Source organism: Salvelinus namaycush, chromosome 13 (genome assembly GCF_016432855.1).
Source record: "Salvelinus namaycush isolate Seneca chromosome 13, SaNama_1.0, whole genome shotgun sequence".
In the NCBI taxonomy this organism is placed as follows: Eukaryota; Metazoa; Chordata; class Actinopteri; order Salmoniformes; family Salmonidae; genus Salvelinus; species Salvelinus namaycush.
The window spans coordinates 45,421,303-45,442,158 of NC_052319.1; the positions used below are offsets into that span (position 1 = coordinate 45,421,303).

Consider the following 20,856-nt stretch of genomic DNA (forward strand, 5'->3'; position numbering starts at 1 on the left):
TTGACAAAATGTAGAGATGCCCATCATATAAAATGTTCTGTGTGCTGGTCAAATATACAAAATACATCTTATTTTACAGATCAGTATTTTAAAAAAGTTGCATTTGGACATTAGTGCACTTTTCAAAAATCTGGACACACTTCTACTCTACGGGATTGGTCCCCCCCCGCGGGACGGTTGAGCTAACGTAGGCTAATGCGATTAGCGTGAGGTTGTAAGTAACAAGAACATTTCCCAGGACATAGACATATCTGATGTTGGCAGAAAGTTTAAATTCTTATTAATCTAACTGCACTGTCCAATTTACAGTAGCTATTACAGTGAAATAATACCATGCTATTGTTTGAGAACAGTCACAGTTATTAACTTGAAAATGTATCACTAAACCACTTAGGCATATTTAGTCAGACTTCACACATTTTAACAGAAATGCAATAGTTTATTGGATCAGTCAGTAACTTTGCACACACTTCTGCCATCTAGCGGCTAACATAAACATTGTGTCTAACCTGGAATAATACATTGTGACCTTTCTCTTGCATTTCAAAGATTTAAAAAACAAACAAAAAAATCTTTGTATTATCTTTTACCAGATCTAATTTGCTTTATTCTCCTGTATTAATTTCACATTCACAGGCAGTTAGATTTTGGTATGTCATTTTAGATGAAAATTGAAAAAAAGGGTTGGATCCTTAAGAGGTTTTAACCTGTTTCTTTTCTTGGCAACATCTCAGATTTTTTTAATCGTCAAGATGTCACCCTCTGAGGCTGCTGAGCTTGCCATTGGCCTGTACAAGGCGATCCACTTGGGCCTGCAACTTTACACGATACTGTGCGATCTCTGAATTCTCTTGTAGGATGTTATCAGTGTCATCTCTGTGTAGCAGATCCAGCATTTCACTGCACACAATCTTGGCTGACTGCTTCAGGATGAAGTAACGGATCAGCATGGGCACCTGGTCAGCCAGTCTTTGCACCACAATCTGTGAGAGAGGTGAGGTGGGATGGAGAGTGAGGGCTAGAAGTGATGAGATGGCCACAAGGCAACCAAAATGCAATATGCCACAAAGCAACCCTGCCACAACAATGTATGTTTGAAACCTTTGTCAAAAAGCATTAATGAGAGATCTGATCATGCCTGTTGATGATGTCATGGATTCATTGTACAGGGTGGGACAGAGCTATACACTGAATATAGATTTGGGCCAACTTTTAGAACGGACACCATGTTACCTGTAAGCATTCCATTTATCCAGTCATGACAAGTTTGTGGATTCTAATTCTAAACGTTCAGTTGCTCCGCATTGTTTAAAAAAAAATGTAAATGCCGTGAACTGCTATTGGTCAATATTGCCAACATGGCTGACATATGGACATTGTTGATTATACTGTGTCATGTAAATTCATCATAATGGTATTATTGATTATACCATGGCATTGTTGAATACTCGTTTCTGATTGGCTTGAAGGACATTCTATGACGCATGGTATTTAATTGTTGAAGGAGCTAGCACATAAGCATTTCGCTGCAACTTTTATACCAGCTGTGAACTGTATGAGACTAACACAATATATGGCTCTGGGGTGGAGTACCAGGCTAGATGTAGTCCATACATACACGTTGAGATCTCCCCAAATGTGTGGAAGGCCCTGATAAGAAAGTGTGTGAGTTTGTTGATAAGTACACTACATAACAGCTGTATGTAGATTTAGATTTAATTATTTCATTTCTGGAACATCTCCTGCACTCTTTAACTTCTCTAGGGTAGGGGGCAGCATTCGGAATTTTGGATGGAATGCATGCCCAAATTAAAATGCCTGCTTCTCGGGCCCAGAAGATATGATATGCATATAACTGGTAGATGTGGATGGAAAACACTCTAAAGTTTCCAAAACTGTTAAAATAGTGTCTGTGAGTATAACAGAACTGATTTGGCAGGCGAAAACCTGAGAAAAATCCAGGAAGTTCCAGGAAGTTCTTTTTTTAAAAGTTTTGTAGTTTTCTATTCAATGCCATTACAGTATCCATTGCCTTAGGACTCAAATTGCAGTTTCTATGCCTTCCACTTGATGTCAACAGTCTTTAGAAATTGCTTCAGGCTTGTATTCTGAAAAATTAGGAAGTAAGAGCAGTCTGAATGAGTGGACCCTAAAGTGTCACAGAGCTTTTTCATGCGCGAGACCGATAGAGTGCCTTTCTTGTTTACCTTTTAAATTGACGACATTATTGTCCTTTTGAAATATTATCAATTATTTAGGCTCAAAACAACCTGAGGATTGAATATAAACATCGTTTGACATGTTTCTATGAACTTCACGGATACAATTTAGATTTTTTTGTCTGCCTGTTTTGACTGCGTTTGAGCCTGTGGATTATTGAAGAAAACGTGCGAACAAAACAGAGGTTTTGGGATGTAAAGAGAGACTTTATCGAACAAAAGGAACATTTATTGAGTAAATGAATGTCTGCTGAGTGCAACCATATGAAGATCCTCAAAGGTAAGGGATTCATTTTATCTCTATTTCTGACTTGTGTAACTCTTCTACTTGGCTCGTTACTGTTTGTAATGATTTGTCAAGTGGGCTATGTTCTCAAATAATCGTAAGGTATGCTTTCGCCGTAAAACATTTTTTAAAATCTGACACCGTGGTTGGATTCACAAGAAGTTCATCTTTAAACCTATGTAAAATATTTTTTGTTTTCTGAATTTTTATAATGAGTATTTCTGTATTTGAATTTGGCGCCCTGCAGTTTCACTGGCTGTTGACGAGGTGGGACGGTATCGTCCCACATACCCAAGTGAGGTTTTAAGCAAAACATACTGCACAGTAGATATGTTGCATTGTACCTCATAGTATGCCTTGAGCAGCCCAGGGTACTTGCTCCTGGTGTCGTGATCTGAGCCTTCTGCTTTTTCCCCCTTCTCTAGAACATGTGTTTCATCCTCGTCTGAGCTGTCCTCGTCTGAGAGATCTGAGAGGAGTGAGGGGTGTGAGTAGTCTGCCGTTTCCCCCTCTAGAATATGTTTGTTGAAGATTTCATCCTGTGTGTAGACCTGTATCTCCATCTCAAACTGCTCCACGATCCTCTCCTTCACTATGATTGACTGCTTTTCCTGGATTGTTTGAATGTTTTTCTGAGTTTAAACAAAGATGAAGATACCATGAGGACATAAAGAACCTTGGATGCAGGGAGGCAGTGAAAAACTGTTACTGTTTCAGAACAAAGTTCAGTTCGACATGCTCTAAGCATCTTATGGTGTTTTATTTTGAACATTTCAGGGTACAATCCTACAATGGACAACCTGTAAATTGTAATTCTTCATTAAAATATATTGTGATTTTTAAGTGCTACTTTGCCTCATGTTCCCCTGCTTCTTGCTAATGCCACTAACTAAGATTTCCATTTCAGCCTAAAATCACAGAATTGTATGATTATCATGTCAGAGCGCTTAACAGTTTACACTTGGTATTACCTTTGAGACATCTTGAAGATAAGGATAATTCTTAAAGATCTCTTTGGACAAATGATCAAATTCCTTCTGCACCATTTCTGAAAAACAAAAACAAATGTATTTGGTAAATAGATATTCCACAAAATATTTTTATTTAAAATGTGTTGTTCAGCCAAATTACAAGTCAATAGTCCCAATGTTATAATTTCTTTGTGCTTCATGTCCAAATATTCAATAAGTAACTTAATTGAGCTACACAATCAATTTCAGATACATCAGATTCATTTGGACATGAAGAGGAAAAATGGAAACAGTGTCCAGAAAAATGTAACCAAAGTGTAACGGTCGTCCTCCTCCTCTTCGTCCGAAGAGGAGGAGTAGGGATTGGACCAAAGCGCAGCGTGGTAATTAGACATCATGAAGTTTATTAAAGAAAAGACGAAACACGAAAACACTTCGACAAACTACAAAACAAATAAACGATGTAGACAGACCTGACTTGAGAACTTACAAACTATGAAGAACGCACGAACAGGAACAGACTACATATACGAAACGACAAACGAAACAGTCCCGTGTGGTAGACATACAGACACGGAAGACAACCACCCACAAACAAACAGTGTGAACAACCTACCTTAATATGGTTCTCAATCAGAGGAAACGTAAAACACCTGTCCCTGATTGAGAACCATATCAGACTAAATGACAATGAACCTAAACATAGAAACACATAACATAGAATGCCCACCCCAACTCACGCCCTGACCAACTAAACACATACAAAAACAACAGAAAACAGGTCAGGAACGTGACAGAACCCCCCCCTCAAGGTGCGAACTCCGGGCGCACCCCTTAAACTCAAGGGGAGGGTCTGGGTGGGCATCTGTCCGCGGTGGCGGCTCCGGCGCAGGACGAGGACACCTCTCCACCATTGTCTTTGTCCCCCTCCTTAGCGTCCTCCGAGTGGCGATCCTCGCCCCCAACCCTGGTCTAGGAACCTTCACACCGGTCCCCCCTAGATAACTCAGGACATAGAGGTAGCTCAGGACAGAGAGGTAGCTCAGGACAGAGAGGTAGCTCAGGACAGAGAGGTAGCTCAGGACAGAGTGGCAGCTCATGACTGGAGGGCAGCTCATGACTGGAGGGCAGCTCATGACTGGAGGGCAGCTCATGACTGGCTGGCAGCTCATGACTGGCTGGCGGCTCTGGCAGCTCATGGCTGGCTGGCGGCTCTGGCAGCTCCTGGCTGGCTGGCGGCTCTGGCAGCTCCTGGCTGGCTGGCGGCTCTGGCAGCTCCTGGCTGGCTGGCGGCTCTGGCAGCTCCTGGCTGGCTGGCGGCTCTGGCAGCTCCTGGCTGGCTGGCGGCTCTGGCAGCTCCTGGCTGGCTGGCGGAAGGCTCTGGCAGCTCCTGGCTGGCTGGCGGAAGGCTCTGGCTGATCCTGTCTGGCGGAAGGCTCTGGCTGATCCTGTCTGGCGGAAGGCTCTGGCTGATCCTGTCTGGCGGAAGGCTCTGGCTGATCCTGTCTGGCGGAAGGCTCTGGCTGATCCTGTCTGGCGGAAGGCTCTGGCTGATCCTGTCTGGCGGAAGGCTCTGGCTGATCCTGTCTGGCGGAAGGCTCTAGCGGCTCCTGTCTGGCGGAAGGCTCTAGCGGCTCCTGTCTGGCGGAAGGCTCTAGCGGCTCCTGTCTGGCGGAAGGCTCTAGCGGCTCCTGTCTGGAGGAAGGCTCTAGCGGCTCCTGTCTGGAGGAAGGCTCTAGCGGCTCCTGTCTGGAGGAAGGCTCTAGCGGCTCCTGTCTGGCGGACGGCTCTGAAGGCTCATGGCAGACGGGCGGCTTTGCAGGCTCAGTACAGACGGGCGGCTTTGAAGGCTCAGTACAGACGGGCAGTTCAAGCGGCGCTTGGCAGACGGACAGGTCAGACGGCGTTGTGCAGACGGTCAGTTCAGGCGCCGTTGGGCAGACGGGCAGTTCAGGCGCCGTTGGGCAGACGGGCAGTTCAGGCGCCGTTGGGCAGACGGGCAGTTCAGGCGCCGTTGGGCAGACGGGCAGTTCAGGCGCCGCTGGGCAGACGGGCAGTTGAGGCGCCGCTGGGCAGACGGGCAGTTGAGGCGCCGCTGGGCAGACGGGCAGTTGAGGCGCCGCTGGGCAGACGGCAGACTCTGGCCGGCTGAGGCGCACTGTAGGCCTAGTGCGTGGGCCCGGAACTGGAGGTACCGGGCTAAGGACACGCACCATCAGGCTAGTGTGGGGAACAACAACAGGGCACACTGGACTCTCAAGGCATACTATAGGCCTGGTGCGTGGTACCGGCACTGGTGGTACCGGGCTGAGGGCACGCACATCAGGGCGAGTACGGGGAGAAGGAACAGTGCGTACAGGGCTCTGGAGACGCACAGGAGGCTTGGTGCGTGGTGTAGGCACTGGTGGTACTGGGCTGAGGGCACGCACATCAGGGCGAGTACGGGGAGAAGGAACAGTGCGTACAGGGCTCTGGAGACGCACAGGAGGCTTGGTGCGTGGTGTAGGCACTGGTGGTACTGGGCTGGAGACACGCACCATAGGGCTAGTGCGTGGAGGAGGAACAGGGCTCTGGAGACGCACTGGAAGCCTGGTGCGTGGTGTAGGCACTGGTGGTACTGGCCTGGAGCGGGGAGGTGGCGCCGGAAATACCGGACCGTGCAGGCGTACTGGCTCCCTTGAGCACTGAACCTGCCCAACCTTACCTGGTTGTATGCTTCCCGTCGCCCGACCAGTGCGGGGAGGTGGAATAACCCGCACCGGGCTATGTAGGCGAACCGGGGACACCATGCATAAGGCTGGTGCCATGTAAGCCGGCCCGAGGAGACGCACTGGTGGCCAGATATGTAGAGCCGGCTTCATGGCACTTGGCTCAATGCTCAATCTGGCCCGGCCGATACGAGGAGCTGGTATGTACCGCACCGGGCTATGCACACGTACAGGAGACACCATGCGCTCTACTGCGTAACACGGTGTCTGCCCGTACTCTCGCTCTGCACGGTAAGTACAAGAAGTAGGCGCAGGTCTCCTACCTGACTTCGCCACTCTCCCTTTTAGCCCCCCCCCCCAAGAAATTTTTGGGGTTTACTTTCGGGTTTCCAGCCACGTCTCCTACCTGCCTCCTCATACCACCGATCCTGGGCTTTCGCTGACTCCATCTCCTCCCGAGAGCGGCGATTCTCTCCCACCTTAGCCCAGGGTCCTTCTCCGTTCAATATTTCCTCCCAAGTCCACGAATCCTGGTTTCTTGGCCGCTGTTGCTGGTTCCTCTCACGCTGCTTGGTCCGAGATAGGTGGGTGGTTCTGTAACGGTCGTCCTCCTCCTCTTCGTCCGAAGAGGAGGAGTAGGGATTGGACCAAAGCGCAGCGTGGTAATTAGACATCATGAAGTTTATTAAAGAAAAGACGAAACACGAAAACACTTCGACAAACTACAAAACAAATAAACGATGTAGACAGACCTGACTTGAGAACTTACAAACTATGAAGAACGCACGAACAGGAACAGACTACATATACGAAACGACAAACGAAACAGTCCCGTGTGGTAGACATACAGACACGGAAGACAACCACCCACAAACAAACAGTGTGAACAACCTACCTTAATATGGTTCTCAATCAGAGGAAACGTAAAACACCTGTCCCTGATTGAGAACCATATCAGGCTAAATGACAATGAACCTAAACATAGAAACACATAACATAGAATGCCCACCCCAACTCACGCCCTGACCAACTAAACACATACAAAAACCACAAAAAACAGGTCAGGAACGTGACACAAAGCATGGATTGATGTCACACCTTGTCCATAGACTGCTTACAGGGTAAAGAAACCAATATGTAATTTTGTAATTTAAGTGAACTATTCCTTCAAAATGTCCTATTTAGTCAATTAAAGTTACGGTCACATGGAAAAGTACAATGAAATGCCTTTTTTTGCAAGATCTAAACCCAACAATGAAGTATTAAAAATAACATAAGGTAGAACAAAAACACTAGAGAAATAAGAAGAACACGAGAATGTAAGTAAGGTATATACATGAACAGTTCCAGGGTCAGTAGCTATATACAGGGACAGTTCCAGTAGCTATATACATGGACAGTTCCAGGGCCAGTAGCTATATACATGGACAGTTCCAGGGTTAGTAGCTATATACATGGACAGTTCCAGGGTCAGTAGCTATATACAGGGACAGTTCCAGGGTCAGTAGCTATATACAGGGACAGTTCCAGGGTCAGTAGCTATATACATGGACAGTTCCATGGTCAGTAGCTATATACATGGACAGTTCCAGGGTCAGTAGCTATATACATGGACAGTTCCAGGGTCAGTTCCATATGTACAATGTGCAGGGATACTGAAGTGGTATGGTGAGATACTGCATGTATAGGGGTAAGTTGTTTAGGCATCAGGATATATGATAAACAGAGAAGCATCTGTGTATATGATGATTGCTTGGGAGGGTGTGTGTTTAGAGTCAGTATTAATGTGTGTAGGTGTTATGTGGTTGAGCAAATGGAGTGTGTGTGTGTGTGTGTCTGTAGAGTTCTGACAGTGTGCATATAAGACACAAATAAATAAAGGGGTCAACTCAGATAGTCTGGTAGCCATTTTGTTAGCTAGTTAACAGTCTCCTGGCTTGGGGGATAGAAGCTGTTCTGGAGCCTGTTCAGGAACCGTTTGCCGTGCGGAAGCAGAGAGAACATTCTATGGCTTAGGTGGCTGGTGTCTTTAACAATTTTCCGGTCCTTCCTTTCATACCGCCTGATATAGATGTCCTGGATGGCACGGAGCTCTGCCCCAGTGATGTACTGGGATGTCAGCACCACCCTCTGTAAAGCCATACGATTGAGGGTGGTGATTTTGACATACCAACCAGTGATGCAGCTAGTCAAGATGCTCTCAATGGTGCAGCTGTAGAACTCTGAGGATTTGATGGCCCTTGCCAAAGCTTTTCAACCTCCTGAGGGGGAAGAGGCGCTGTCTCGGCTTCTTCACAACTGTGCGCACGTGTGGACCATTTTAACTCATTAGCCTTTTGGACACCGAGGAACTTAATGCTCTTGACCCGCTCCACTTCAGCCCTGACGATGTGGTTGGGGGTGTGATTCACCACTTTCTTGGGTGTTAATGCTTAATATAATAGCTATGTTTGTCTTGTCAGAAGTACTACAGAGACCCATGCATGATGTTCAATAAAGGGGCTTTAGGAAAATCACATCAAACCTAGGGCTGTAGCGTGTACTCTAATAAATCGGGAAGCAAGTACAGGAAGTGAATTTAATGAATAAACAAACATGAAACAAAACAAGAAACATGAGTTGCGTACAGACATGAAACACAGGATAGAAACAATAAGATGTGTGTAAGGATGGTGACAGGTGTACGTAATAATGAATAAACTGCCAACAGCGAGCACCAGAGAGGGGGAGCGGGAGACACCGAGACGAGCCAACCGAGGCTCGAGAACCTGTCGAGCCAGCTGAGGTATGGAAGCCTGATGAGCCAGATGTAGCCGCACTTGGACCCGATGTCACCAGTAAAAAAAATATAATAATAATAAAAAATAAAAAAGTTTCTTCCCTTTGGTGAGGTGTATTTCTATAACATGTACACTAATAATCAGGAAGCAAGTACAGGAAGTGAATTTAATAAATAAACGAATAATGAAACGAAACAAGAAACATGAGTAGCGTACAGACATGAAACACAGGAACAGAAACAATAACACCTGGGGAAAAAATCAACAGGACTTGAGTGACAGATATAGGGGAGGTAATCAGGAAGGTGACGGAGTCCAGGTGAGTCTCATGAGGCGCAGGTGTGCGTAACGATGATGGCAGGTGTGCGTAATAATGAATAAACTGGTGACAAAAAGTGCCAGAGGGGGAGAGATGGAGTAGACGAGACAAGGGGTTTTGGTGACTTACCTCTGATTGTCTGTAGTGTCGTCATAGCTGGTTTTTTAAGTTCAGCCACTAGTTTCTGAACAACATTTTGAAATACCCTGTAGTTACTGAATCCTGGCAGCTCGCTTCCCCTGTGCTCCTGATCATATTCATCCACCACTTGTTGCACTACTTTGTGGTCTAAATTCAGGAAAACAATGTTAATAATTTATTGGATATTACAATCACTGTTGTATGACATAACTATTAGTAGTATAATAACTATATCAGTAATTATTAGGGATATTCAGAAACAAATATTCATTGGTTAGACATGGTATTATGATGAAAAATACCCGGGGTATTAAAAATTGTACCTACAATGTGATTTGGCATTATTCAGACATTCCATCCACTCTGTAAATTCCTTTCGCATTAGCGCAAAGAGATTTTCCTCAATGATAGTATCCCCTTTGGACAGTTGGGTAATCTGCTCATTGAACTCTGTTATGACCTGAAGATGGAAACATATCACAATAAAACATACCTGTTTAAATGTTTAATATTTAGTACTTTTAGATGACTGTTTAATGAAATTGCTCCACAAGACCCATCCATCCTTACGTCTTCTACAGATATTAAACAAGAACTATCTTACACTGGCTTGTCCAAGTGTTTTTGTAAGATCAACTGTCAAGGTAAAGTTTTGTTTAACCTGGTGACAAACATAATCAGTTGGATATTAAGGAAGGAGAGTGGAGGAAGTGGGAGTGGAGAACATTATAATGCTGTTATATTTATTTTCTGGACAGTGCGTCTACTCTTACACCTGTGTTGCAAATCTGACCAATCCAAATGGCAGAGGATGTGCAACAGAACTGATCCCTTTACACCAGGTACCATTGCTCAAATTCTCTATAGGACATTCTACTGACAATATACCAAACCATGACAATAACACTACTGTGCAACAGTATGGCTTCCAACCCAACATCATACATTTTTATAGACATTTTGTAGAGAAGAAGTTTACGAAGCTGAAAGATGGAAAGGTAAAAGATGTACTCACCTGAATGAGGTACTTTCTCTTCTCTGCAGGTTCCTTGGGAGGCCCGCCCTCTATTTGACTCAATAAATGCTTTACCTTCCCCAACTTTTCCTTTATATTTTCTGACATCTGGGGCAAGGATTTCTGACCAGGAGCAAACATACAAGTTAATAGGTACCAGACCACATGTTTTCCAGTGTGCACTGGGTGTAGGAGGAACAGATAACCATCAGGTATGTGGTTGGACTAACCTTGATGCGTTTGACCAGGGCATTGCTGAGCTTGGTGGCTAGGCACTTGGTGGTTGCCTTCTCCTCACGCAGGAGGGATCTATACATTGAAAGGGAGAGAAATATAACAAACTAAGGGCACAAGGCGAGACCCAGATGCAGACACTGGAGGCAGATGGTTTGAGTCTTGATATGTATTTAACAATCCAAAAAGGGGTAGGCGAGAGAATGGTCGTGGACAGGCAAAAGGTCAAACCAGTTCAGATTCCAGGAGGTACAGAGTGGCAGGCAGGCTTGAGGTCAGGCCAGGGGTAATGGTCAGGCGGGCAGGTACAGAGTCCAGAAAACAGGCAAGGTGCAAAAACCGGGGGGACTGGCAAAAGAAAATAGAAGCAGGAGTACGGGAAAACTGCTGGTTGACTTGAAAAACATACAAGATAAACTGGCACAGAGGGACAGGAAACACAGGGATATATACACCAGGGATAATAATCGACACCTGCAGGGGGTGGAGACAATCACAAGACTGGTGAAACAGATCAGGGTGTGACACAAACACAGAATTTCATCACAGATATTGGCCTACACATTTAACACCTGCATTTTTTAAATTAAAACTGTCAAATAGATTTGTCAGTTAACCCTTGGCCTACAATGGTCATGCACCCAGGGATATCTAATTAACATAATAAAAAGTCCCCATCAAAATCAGTCTGTTTAAGTTAGAGATATGTGCTAAACTAACATATTGAAAAGTTTTTTATGATTATACCAAGGATCATTTAGCCATTTGCTTTTGAATGTTAACTTCTTTGGGACTGGGGGGCAGTATTGAGTAGCTTGGATATAAAGGTGCCCAGAGTAAACTGCTTGCTACTCAGTCCTAAAAGCTAGAATATGCATGTAATTAATAGATTTGGATTGAAAACACTCTGAAGTTTCTAAAACTGTTTGAATGATGTCTGTGAGTATAACAGAACTCATATGTCAGGCAAAAACCTGAGAAGAAATTCAAACCAGGAAGTGGGAAATCTGAGGTTTGTAGTTTTTCATGTCATTGCCTATCGAATATACAGTGTTTATGGGGTCATATTGCACTTTCTAAGGCTTCCACTAGATGTCAACAGTATTTAGAACCTTGTTTGATGCTTCTACTGTGAAGGAGGGGGGAATGAGAGCTGTTTGAGTCAGGGATCTGGCAGACTGCCATGAGCTCAGTCTCGTGCGCTCCCGTGAGAGTTAGCCGCATTCCATTGCATTTCTACAGACAAAGGAATTCTCCGGCTGAAACATTATTGAAGATTTATGATAAAAACATCCTAAAGATTGATTCTATACTTTGTTTGTGTCACGATCGTCGTATGAGAGAGACCAAGGTGCAGCGTGGAATGCGTACATTCTCTTTAATGAATGAACACTGAACAAAAACAATTAAATCAGCTAACGAAACGTGAAGCTATACAAATAGTGCAGACAGGCAACTAAACATAGACATTCAAATTCACCTAGATAACCCACCCAAGTCACCTGCACGCCCCAACAAACACAGAGAAAAAAACAGCTTACTATGTTCAGGGAGTGACAGTTTGACATGTTTCTACGAACTGTAATATGACTTTTCGTCTCAACTTTCAACTGGACTTGTCCGCGCCTCCTGAGTTTGGATTTGTGTACTAAACGCGCAAACAAAAATGAGGTATGTGGACATAAATGGTGGACTTTATCGAACAAAACAAACATTTATTGTGGAATTGGGATTCCTGGGAGTGCATTCTGATGAAGATTATCCAAGGTAAGTGAATATTTATAATGCTATTTCTGACTTAAGTTGACTCCACAACATGGTGGATATCTCTTTGGGTTGATTTTGTGTCTGAGCACCGTACTCAGATTATTGCATGGTGTGCTTTTTCCGTAAAGTTTTTTTGAAATCTGACACAGCAGTTGCATTAAGGAGAAGTTTATCTAAAGTTCCATGTATAACACTTGTATCTTTTAGCAATGTTTATTATGAGTATTTCTGTAAATTGTTGTGGCTCTCTGCAAAATCCCCGGATGTTTTGGAACTACTGATCATAACGCACCAATGTAAACTCAGATTTTGGGATAATAATATGAACTTTATAGAACAAAACATACATGTATTGTGTAACATGAAGTCCTATGAGTGTCATCTGATGAAGATCATCAAAGGTTAGGGATTAATTTTCTCTCTATTTCTGCTTTTTGTGACTCCTCTCTTTGGCTGGAGAAATGGCTGTGTTTTTCTGTGAGTAGGTGCTGACCTAACATAACCGTTTTGTGTGCTTTCGTCGTAAAGCCTTTTTGAAATTGGACACTGTGGCTGGATTAACTTCTAGTTCCTCCCAAACCCGGATCCGGGAGCACCCCCATCAGTAAAAAAGCTGACTAGCATAGCCTAGCATAGCGTCACAAGTAAATACTAGCATCTAAATATCATTAAATCACAAGTCCAAGACACCAGATGAAAGATACACTTCTTGTGAATCCAGACATCATTTCTGATTTTTAAAATGTTTTACAGGGAAGACACAATATGTAAATCTATTAGCTAACCACGTTAGCAAAAGACAACATTTTTCTCACTCCACCATATTTTACTCCATCAGTAGCTATCACCAATTCGACCAAATAAAGATATAAATAGCCACTAACCAAGAAACAACTTTATCAGATGACAGTCTGATAACATATTTATTGTATAGCATATGTTTTGTTAGAAAAATGTGCATATTTCAGGTATAAATCATAGTTTACATTTCAGCTACAATCAGAAATTGCACCGAAAGCAGCCATAATATTTACAGACACCAACGTCAAATACCTAATTACTCATCATAAAACATTTCTTAAAAATACACAGCGTACAGCAATTGAAAGACACAGATCTTGTGAATCCAGACAATATTTCAGATTTTCTAAGTGTTTTACAGCGAAAACACAATATATCGTTATATTAGCATACCACATGAGCTAACATCACCCCAGCATTGATTCAAGGCAAAAAGAGCGATAACGTTATCACCACCAAAATATATTAATTTTTTCACTAACCTTCTCAGAATTCTTCAGATGACAGTCCTGTAACATCATATTACACAATCCATATAGAGTTTGTTCGAAAATGTGCATATTTAGCGGCACAAATTGTACTTATACAATGAAAATAGTGTCCCACTACTCAAGCAATCTGTCCGGCGCCATCTTGGAAAGACACCTATTTTTATCGAAAACTATTCATAAACTTGACTAAAAAAATACAGGTTGGACAGCAATTGAAAGACAAATTAGTTCTTAATGCAATCGCTGAATTACATTTTTAAAATTAACCTTACTGCGCAATACAGGGTGCGCTAAAGCGAAGCTACCCAAAAATTAATGGCGGCTTATGCATTTAACATTTTTCAACAGAACAACGATTTATCAGCATAAATAGTTCTTACTTTTAGATGAACTCGCATCAGAATCTTGGGAAAGGTGTCCTTTGTCCAGAACAATCGTCTTTTGGTCGAAAGATGTCCTCTTGTCCTGTCGAAATGGCCACTATCGTTCGGCATGTACCGGAAAAGTGTCCAACTCTTGAAAGTGCGTCACAAAGAAATGCCAGAAAATCGCAATAAACTGATATAAATTGCTATAAGTCGGTTTAAATTAACTACCTTATGATGTCTTTAACACCTATAACGAATAAAAACATGACCGGAGATATAGAACTAGCTAAACCAAAGCTTGGAAGGAGGCCAGTCCGACGTCCATTCTGCGTCAAGCGCACGGCTGAAAAGAAAGGTACTTCCGCACCAGGGTCTTATATAAGGTCCCAGATTGCGCAATCGACTCCATTCAAATTGTCACCACTTACTGACATCTAGAGGAAGGCGTATGCAGTGTTTGTAGCCCCACAGCGTTCACAGGGTCTTATAAACTGACCTGGGAACAGAGGCCGAGATTTCTGAAATCTCACTCCCTGGCAGGAAATGTGCTGCAGAAGGAGTTCTGTTTCACTCAGAGACATAATTCAAACGGTTTTAGAAACTAGAGAGTGTTTTCTATCCAATAGTAATAATAATATGCATATTGTACGAGCAAGAATTGAGTACGAGACAGTTTAATTTGGAGACCAATTTTTCCAAGATCGAAATAGCACCCCCCATAGGCTCAAGAGGTTAACAACAAGTTTATCTTTAAAATGGTGTAAAATGCTTGTATGTTTGAGGAATTTTAATTATGGGATTTCTGTTGTTTTGAAATTGGCGCCCTGCAATTCGACTGGCTGTTGGCGAGGTGGGACGCTACCGTCCTGAATATCCCAGAGAGGTCAAAAAGTACAATACTCAGAAATGTAAGAGAAGGGAGGGGAGGGACTCATAAGGAAAGACCATTCATGAATACTATATGGAACTACTCTCAAATGATTTGTGGGAAAAAAATTATATTCATAAAATCCTGAAATCAACAGTTTGGGGCACTGAACATTTTCAGATGTGAAGCCATCAAAAACATAGATGTAAGTTTACTTTACACATGGCAAGAACACATTTTACCTGAAGTGCTCATGAGTTTTGAAGAATTCCAACTCCTCCTCAATCGCATCAGTAATGGACATATTTTCATCAATTTTCTTCTGACCACGACATTTCACAATGAAATAGCCCATTTTGAGATCCATGACACTATTCTGGACAATTTCCAACACATTCTTCTCTTCTCCTGGGTCTATCAGGTCTGGCTTTGTTAGAATGGCTTGAAGACAAATGAAAAGCATTATGATAACTGCTAATATAAAAACCCTATTAAATATACATTCATCTACATAACTTCTTTACCCATAGTTCTTGTGCCTTCAGGATCCACTTCTTGTGCCATTTTCAGGGCCTCTGTTGTTGCTATGTCAACATTACATGGTACCACCGCCAAAATAATGGTTATCTTATTCTTTATGAATTTCATAATGAGATTATTGATCTAGTAAAAAAGGAAGAAGAATGTGACAAAGCAGTCAGGATTCAAGACTTTGACCGAGTTATGTGATTAATCTTCGAGAGGGTATCAGACCGCTTGTTACCGTGATATTGCCCTGTGTGGGGCACTCTGTCCTTCATGGTTCTGAAGCTCAATCTTCCTCAAAGTCAACACACCAGATTCAACCATCATAGCTACCTTGCTAACAATTATGATAAAGTCTTTACACCTGGCTAAAACAATTAATCATTAGTGAATCATAAGATGAGAACAAAGAGTCATGAGAGAACCAAACAATGTACTGGACAAAGTCCAAAAGCTATACACACTAACAATAGACTTACCTGGACTCCAATGTCATCTGGTTGTCCTTTCACAGCCACCCTGGTGATCCCTGGTAAGTCAATCAGACTGAGGTCACACACCGTGGAGGATGTGATCTTTAGAGTGATCAGGTCTTCACATATCCCCACTCCCTTTCCAGCTAACGCATTCTGAGCTGTTAAATCAATGGGAAAATATTGATGTGTTTATTATTCGTCTGTTTGTCTGTCTTATACCCTGACAGAACTCTTCTTAACATAATATATTATGTATTCTGTAGTTGTCTGTGGTAAATACCATACAAACTTTTACACAATAAATTATAATAGATTTTATAATAGATTTGTCAATGGCGGTCGGTACCGTTTAAGATAAGGCAGAATAAAATATTTTTTTATGAGCATGGCCTTAATTCTATTACAGCATATTGTATGACTGTCATTCATATTCCATTCACCCAGTTCAATATAACATCGATAGGTTTAGGCTACTATGTGATACTGGAATTTTCCAGATACCCATTATGAGGTTGCTACAACCTCGCCTATGAATGAATGTTTACAAGATACAGTAGGTGCAGATGTCGAGACTTTGTTTTGTGACAGACATTTTTGTAATCAAGGGGACACACATTCAATACCACCTTGCACACTCTTGCCTGCATCTAGTTGATCTAGGGTGTAATAATTAGTCCAACAGTTGCAAACAAGAGTTTTTATTGGACAAATTCAGGTATGTTTATCCTTGTTTTGTTTCCGTTTGCGTCCGTTTAAGAAACAGTTTTCAACAGAATTGGTGGAATGAGAACACCCCTGATCACACGCAATCACAGTTCACTTTCATAGCAGCCAAATACAAACAGCATGATCCCTTTCATCAGCTAATTCCTCCTCCCATCTACGCACTCCCCTCCTCTCACGTTTTTCCTTGTGGACTTCAGTGCACAACACATCAGCTGTCTGTTACCAGACAAAAAAAACATTTCCAAGCCAAACCTTCATATCAGCGCTACACACAGGCTACATCGTTGTCACCATATTACATCATCATAGTCAACATAGCTACTAGAGCTAACACGTTAGTAAACCTTGCTACAATCATGCAGTACAGTGTTCAGTCAGCAGCAAGCAGTTTAACAGTTACACTGGCGGAACCCCAGTGGCTAACAATTTATAAAACCTAAAAGCTTACCTTGACTTGGAAGAGTTCCTTTGTTGGATAGCCATAGCCAGGTAGCTAACATAGCATCCCTCTCTGTTTGAGCCTGGTGTTAGAGTAGGCTAAACTAGCTAGCGGCAATCGCTAGCTAATTAAGTGAAAGTGAAAATAACATGAAATATAGCTAGTATTCTCTCGCTTTCCAGCTTCTCCTTAATTTTTGAAGAAAATAATTTGTTCAAAACTGTTCCTATTGTCTTTCTCTCTATTTCAGTAACCTATTTACCACATGTTATGTATTGCAGTGCTAGCTAGCTGTAGATGATGCTTTCTGTAATAGATTCATTCTTTGATCCTTTGATTGGGTGGACAACATGTCAGTTCATGTTACAAGAGCTCTGATACGTTGGAGGATGTCCTCCATAATTGCTGTGTAAGTCTATGGAAGGGGGTGTGAACCACGAGCCTCCTAGATTTTGTATTGAAGTCAACATATTTTTTTTTATTTCACCTTTATTTAACCAGGTAGGCCAGTTGAGAACAAGTTCTCATTTACAACTGCGACCTGGACAAGATAAAGCAAAGCAGTGTGACAAAAACAACAGCATAGGGTTACACGTAAACAAACGTACAGTCAATAACGCATTAGAAAAATCTATGTCCAGTGTGTGCAAATGTATAAGATTAGGGAGATGAGGCAATAAATAAAAAATACAATTTATTCAATAATACTGGAGTGATAGATGTGCAGACGATGATGTGCAAGTAGAGATAGTGGGCTGCAAAAGAGCAAGAAGATAAATAACATTATAGGGATGAGGTAGTTGGGTGTGCTATTTACAGAATGGCTGTGTACAGGTACAGTGATTGGTAAGCTGCTCTGACAGCTGATGCTTAAAGTTAGAGAGGGAGACAAAAGTATCCAGCTTCAGTGATTTTTGCAATTCCTTCCAGTCATTGGCTGCAGAGAACTGGAAGGAAAGGTAGCCAAAGGAAGTGCTGGAAATTGGGGATGACCAGTGAAATATACCTGCTGGAGCACGTGCTATGTGTGGGTGTTGCTATGGTGACCAGTGAACTGAGATAAGGCGGGGCTTTACCTAGCAAAGACTTATAGATGACCTGGAGCCAGTGAGTTTGGCGACGAATATGTAGCGAGGGCCAGCCAACGAGAGCATACAGGTTGCAGTGGTGGGTAGCATATGGGGATTTGGTGACAAAATGATGGCACTGTGATAGACTACATACAGTTTGTTGAGTAGAGTGTTGGAGGCTATTTTGTAAATTACATCGCCGAAGTCAAGGATCGGTAGGATAGTCAGTTTTACGAGGGAATTTTTGGCAGCATGATTGAAGGAGGCTTTGTTGCGAAATTGGATTGGAGATGCTTAGTGTAAGTCTGGAAGGAGAGTTTAAAGTCTAACCAGACACCTAGCTATTTGTAGTTGTTCACATATTCTAAGTCAGAACCGTCCAGAGTAGTGATGCTAGTCGGGCGGGGGGGTGAGGGCAGCAATCGGTTGAAGAGCATGCATTTAGTTTAACTTGCATTTAAAAGCAGTTGGAGGCCACGGAAGGAGTGTTGTATGGCATTGAAGCTCGTTTGGAAGTTTGTTAACACAGTGGCCAAAGAAGGACCAGATGTATACAAAATGGTGTCGTCTGCGTAGACGTGGATCAGAGAATCACCAGCAGCAAGAGAGACATCATTGATATATACAGAAAAAAAGAGTCGGCCCGAGAATTGAACCCTGTGGCACCCCATAGAGACTGCCAGAGGTACGGACAACAGGCCCTCAGATTTTACACACTGAACTCTATCTGAGAAGTAGTTGGTGAACCAGGCGAGGCAGTCATTTGAGAAACCAAGTCTATTGAGTCTGCCGATAAGAATGCGGTCATTGACAGTGTTGAAAGCCTTGGCCAGGTCGATGAAGACGGCTGCACAGTACTGTCTTTTATCAATGGCGGTTATGATATAATTTAGGACCTTGAGGGTGGCTGAGGTGCACCCATGACCAGCTCGGGAAACCAGATTGCATAGTGGAGAAGGTACGGTGGGATTCGAAATGGTCTGTGATCTGTTTGTTAACTTGTTTGCTGCAGGGGGTGCAGAGCTATTGGCCGGGGTAGGGGTAGCCTGGTGGATAGCATGGCCAGCTGTAGAAAAATGCTTCTTGATAAATGCTTTTTGAAAAATGCATATTGAAATGATCGATTATGGAATATATATACCCAGTGGAAGATGTTAACTAGCTGTGTTCCAGCTACACAATGGTGCTACCTAACATATTGCTGTTGAGGCTACTGTTGACCTTCATTGTAAAGCAGTGTGTTTTAATCAATTATTTGGTCATGTGAATATATTTAGTATAGTTTTATTTAAAAAATATATATTTTTAAATGTTTCGCTATTTAAATGTTTCTGAAATTCACTGAGGAGGATGGTCCTCCCCTTCCTCCTCTGAGGAGCCTCCTCTGGTTAATGTACAGTATATAATAATATGTCTTTGTGTGTGTGTGTGTCTGTGTGTTCGTTCCCATCTGACCTTGTTCAACGTGTCTCACGACTTCTGAAGGTTCGTTAAATGGAATGTTTTGCCCTCCATATGAGATGACAGCCTCCCATTTCACTGTCCTGTCATTACAGAGTTGAAGAAGCAGTGGGCATCTGGTGACAATACCTGGAAACAAGGAAGTACCAATGACAGATCGTTATACTGTATTACAGAACAATCAATACAATACAATATGACAGTACAGTAAATAATGGACCGGAACATGGATTTCATGATAAATATATAACTTCTGCAGGCTACAGACAACAAGGTTGCTCTAATGTTCAGAAAGCATGTCAGACATTTACAGTTTCTGAATAAATGGTTAGAAAACTCAATGAACATTTTCTGAAAAGGTCTGCTGCGGTTATCAAGTTAATTTGAAGTTTCTAAACATTTCAGTAATGTCCATGTCTCTGTGGTCCTATTGTACTGTCTGTTTCCTGACCTCGTCTATTGACAAGGACAGTGTGAAAACCTGCTTCAGGGTTGTTTACCTAGCCACAGGCATCAATCGCCAACTTCAGCATCTTCAAACCAAAAACTAGTCAATGCCCAAATAATGTCTAAGTTACACAACCACTTTCACAGACTTTGTCTGATTTAGGAATGACATTTAAAATGCTAATATTGATTTCAATAGTTTTTTGTATGTTCAGAAAACAATACAGAATCTCACCAGTCCCTCTGGGCAGCGCCACCCCAGAAAGGGACTCCAGCACAGAGCTTTTTCCTGAACTCTGGTCTCCCACCACAGCAATGGTTGGCAGTGGTAGTTCCTTCTCTATCCCTATGGATCTCATGTCATCTATTAAGTCTATGAAGGGCCGGACCTTCTTCGCCAGCTCGTCTTGGAACATCCTGAGGGTTTGCCAGGGGTACAAAATAATGCCATTATGAATGGTTAATTTGTTGATAGACATGCATGTGTTAGGTATGCGTAACTGGCTGTAAGGGAGTCAGGTGCAGGAGAGCAGAATTCGGATAGCAAACTGAGCCTTTTATTTATGAGAACAAAACACACGGCACAAAGAACACTAAACACAATACGGGTTTACATAACCCATCGCATCCAGTCTAACGTGCGTATACATTTCCGTGTAAACAGTTCCACACACAGACATGGGGGGAACAGAGGGTTAAATACATGACAAGTAATGAGGGAAATGTAAACCAGGTGTGTGGGAA

The 20,856-nt window shown here is 42.7% G+C and overlaps 1 protein-coding gene across 1 annotated transcript; it reads right to left on the bottom strand.

Moving 5' to 3' along the window:
- Positions 1-755: 755 nt before the first annotated feature.
- On the bottom strand, positions 756-20,528 carry LOC120058154 (interferon-induced GTP-binding protein Mx-like). The gene is made up of 12 exons (XM_039006621.1): positions 20,348-20,528; positions 19,660-19,794; positions 15,973-16,127; positions 15,493-15,631; positions 15,211-15,409; positions 10,670-10,748; positions 10,440-10,562; positions 9,752-9,884; positions 9,413-9,571; positions 3,477-3,553; positions 2,850-3,137; positions 756-983 (listed from the first exon to the last, which is right to left on the bottom strand). The coding sequence occupies exons 1-12, from the start codon at positions 20,526-20,528 to the stop codon at positions 756-758; spliced, it is 1,896 nt and encodes a 631-aa protein (XP_038862549.1).
- Positions 20,529-20,856: the final 328 nt, after the last annotated feature.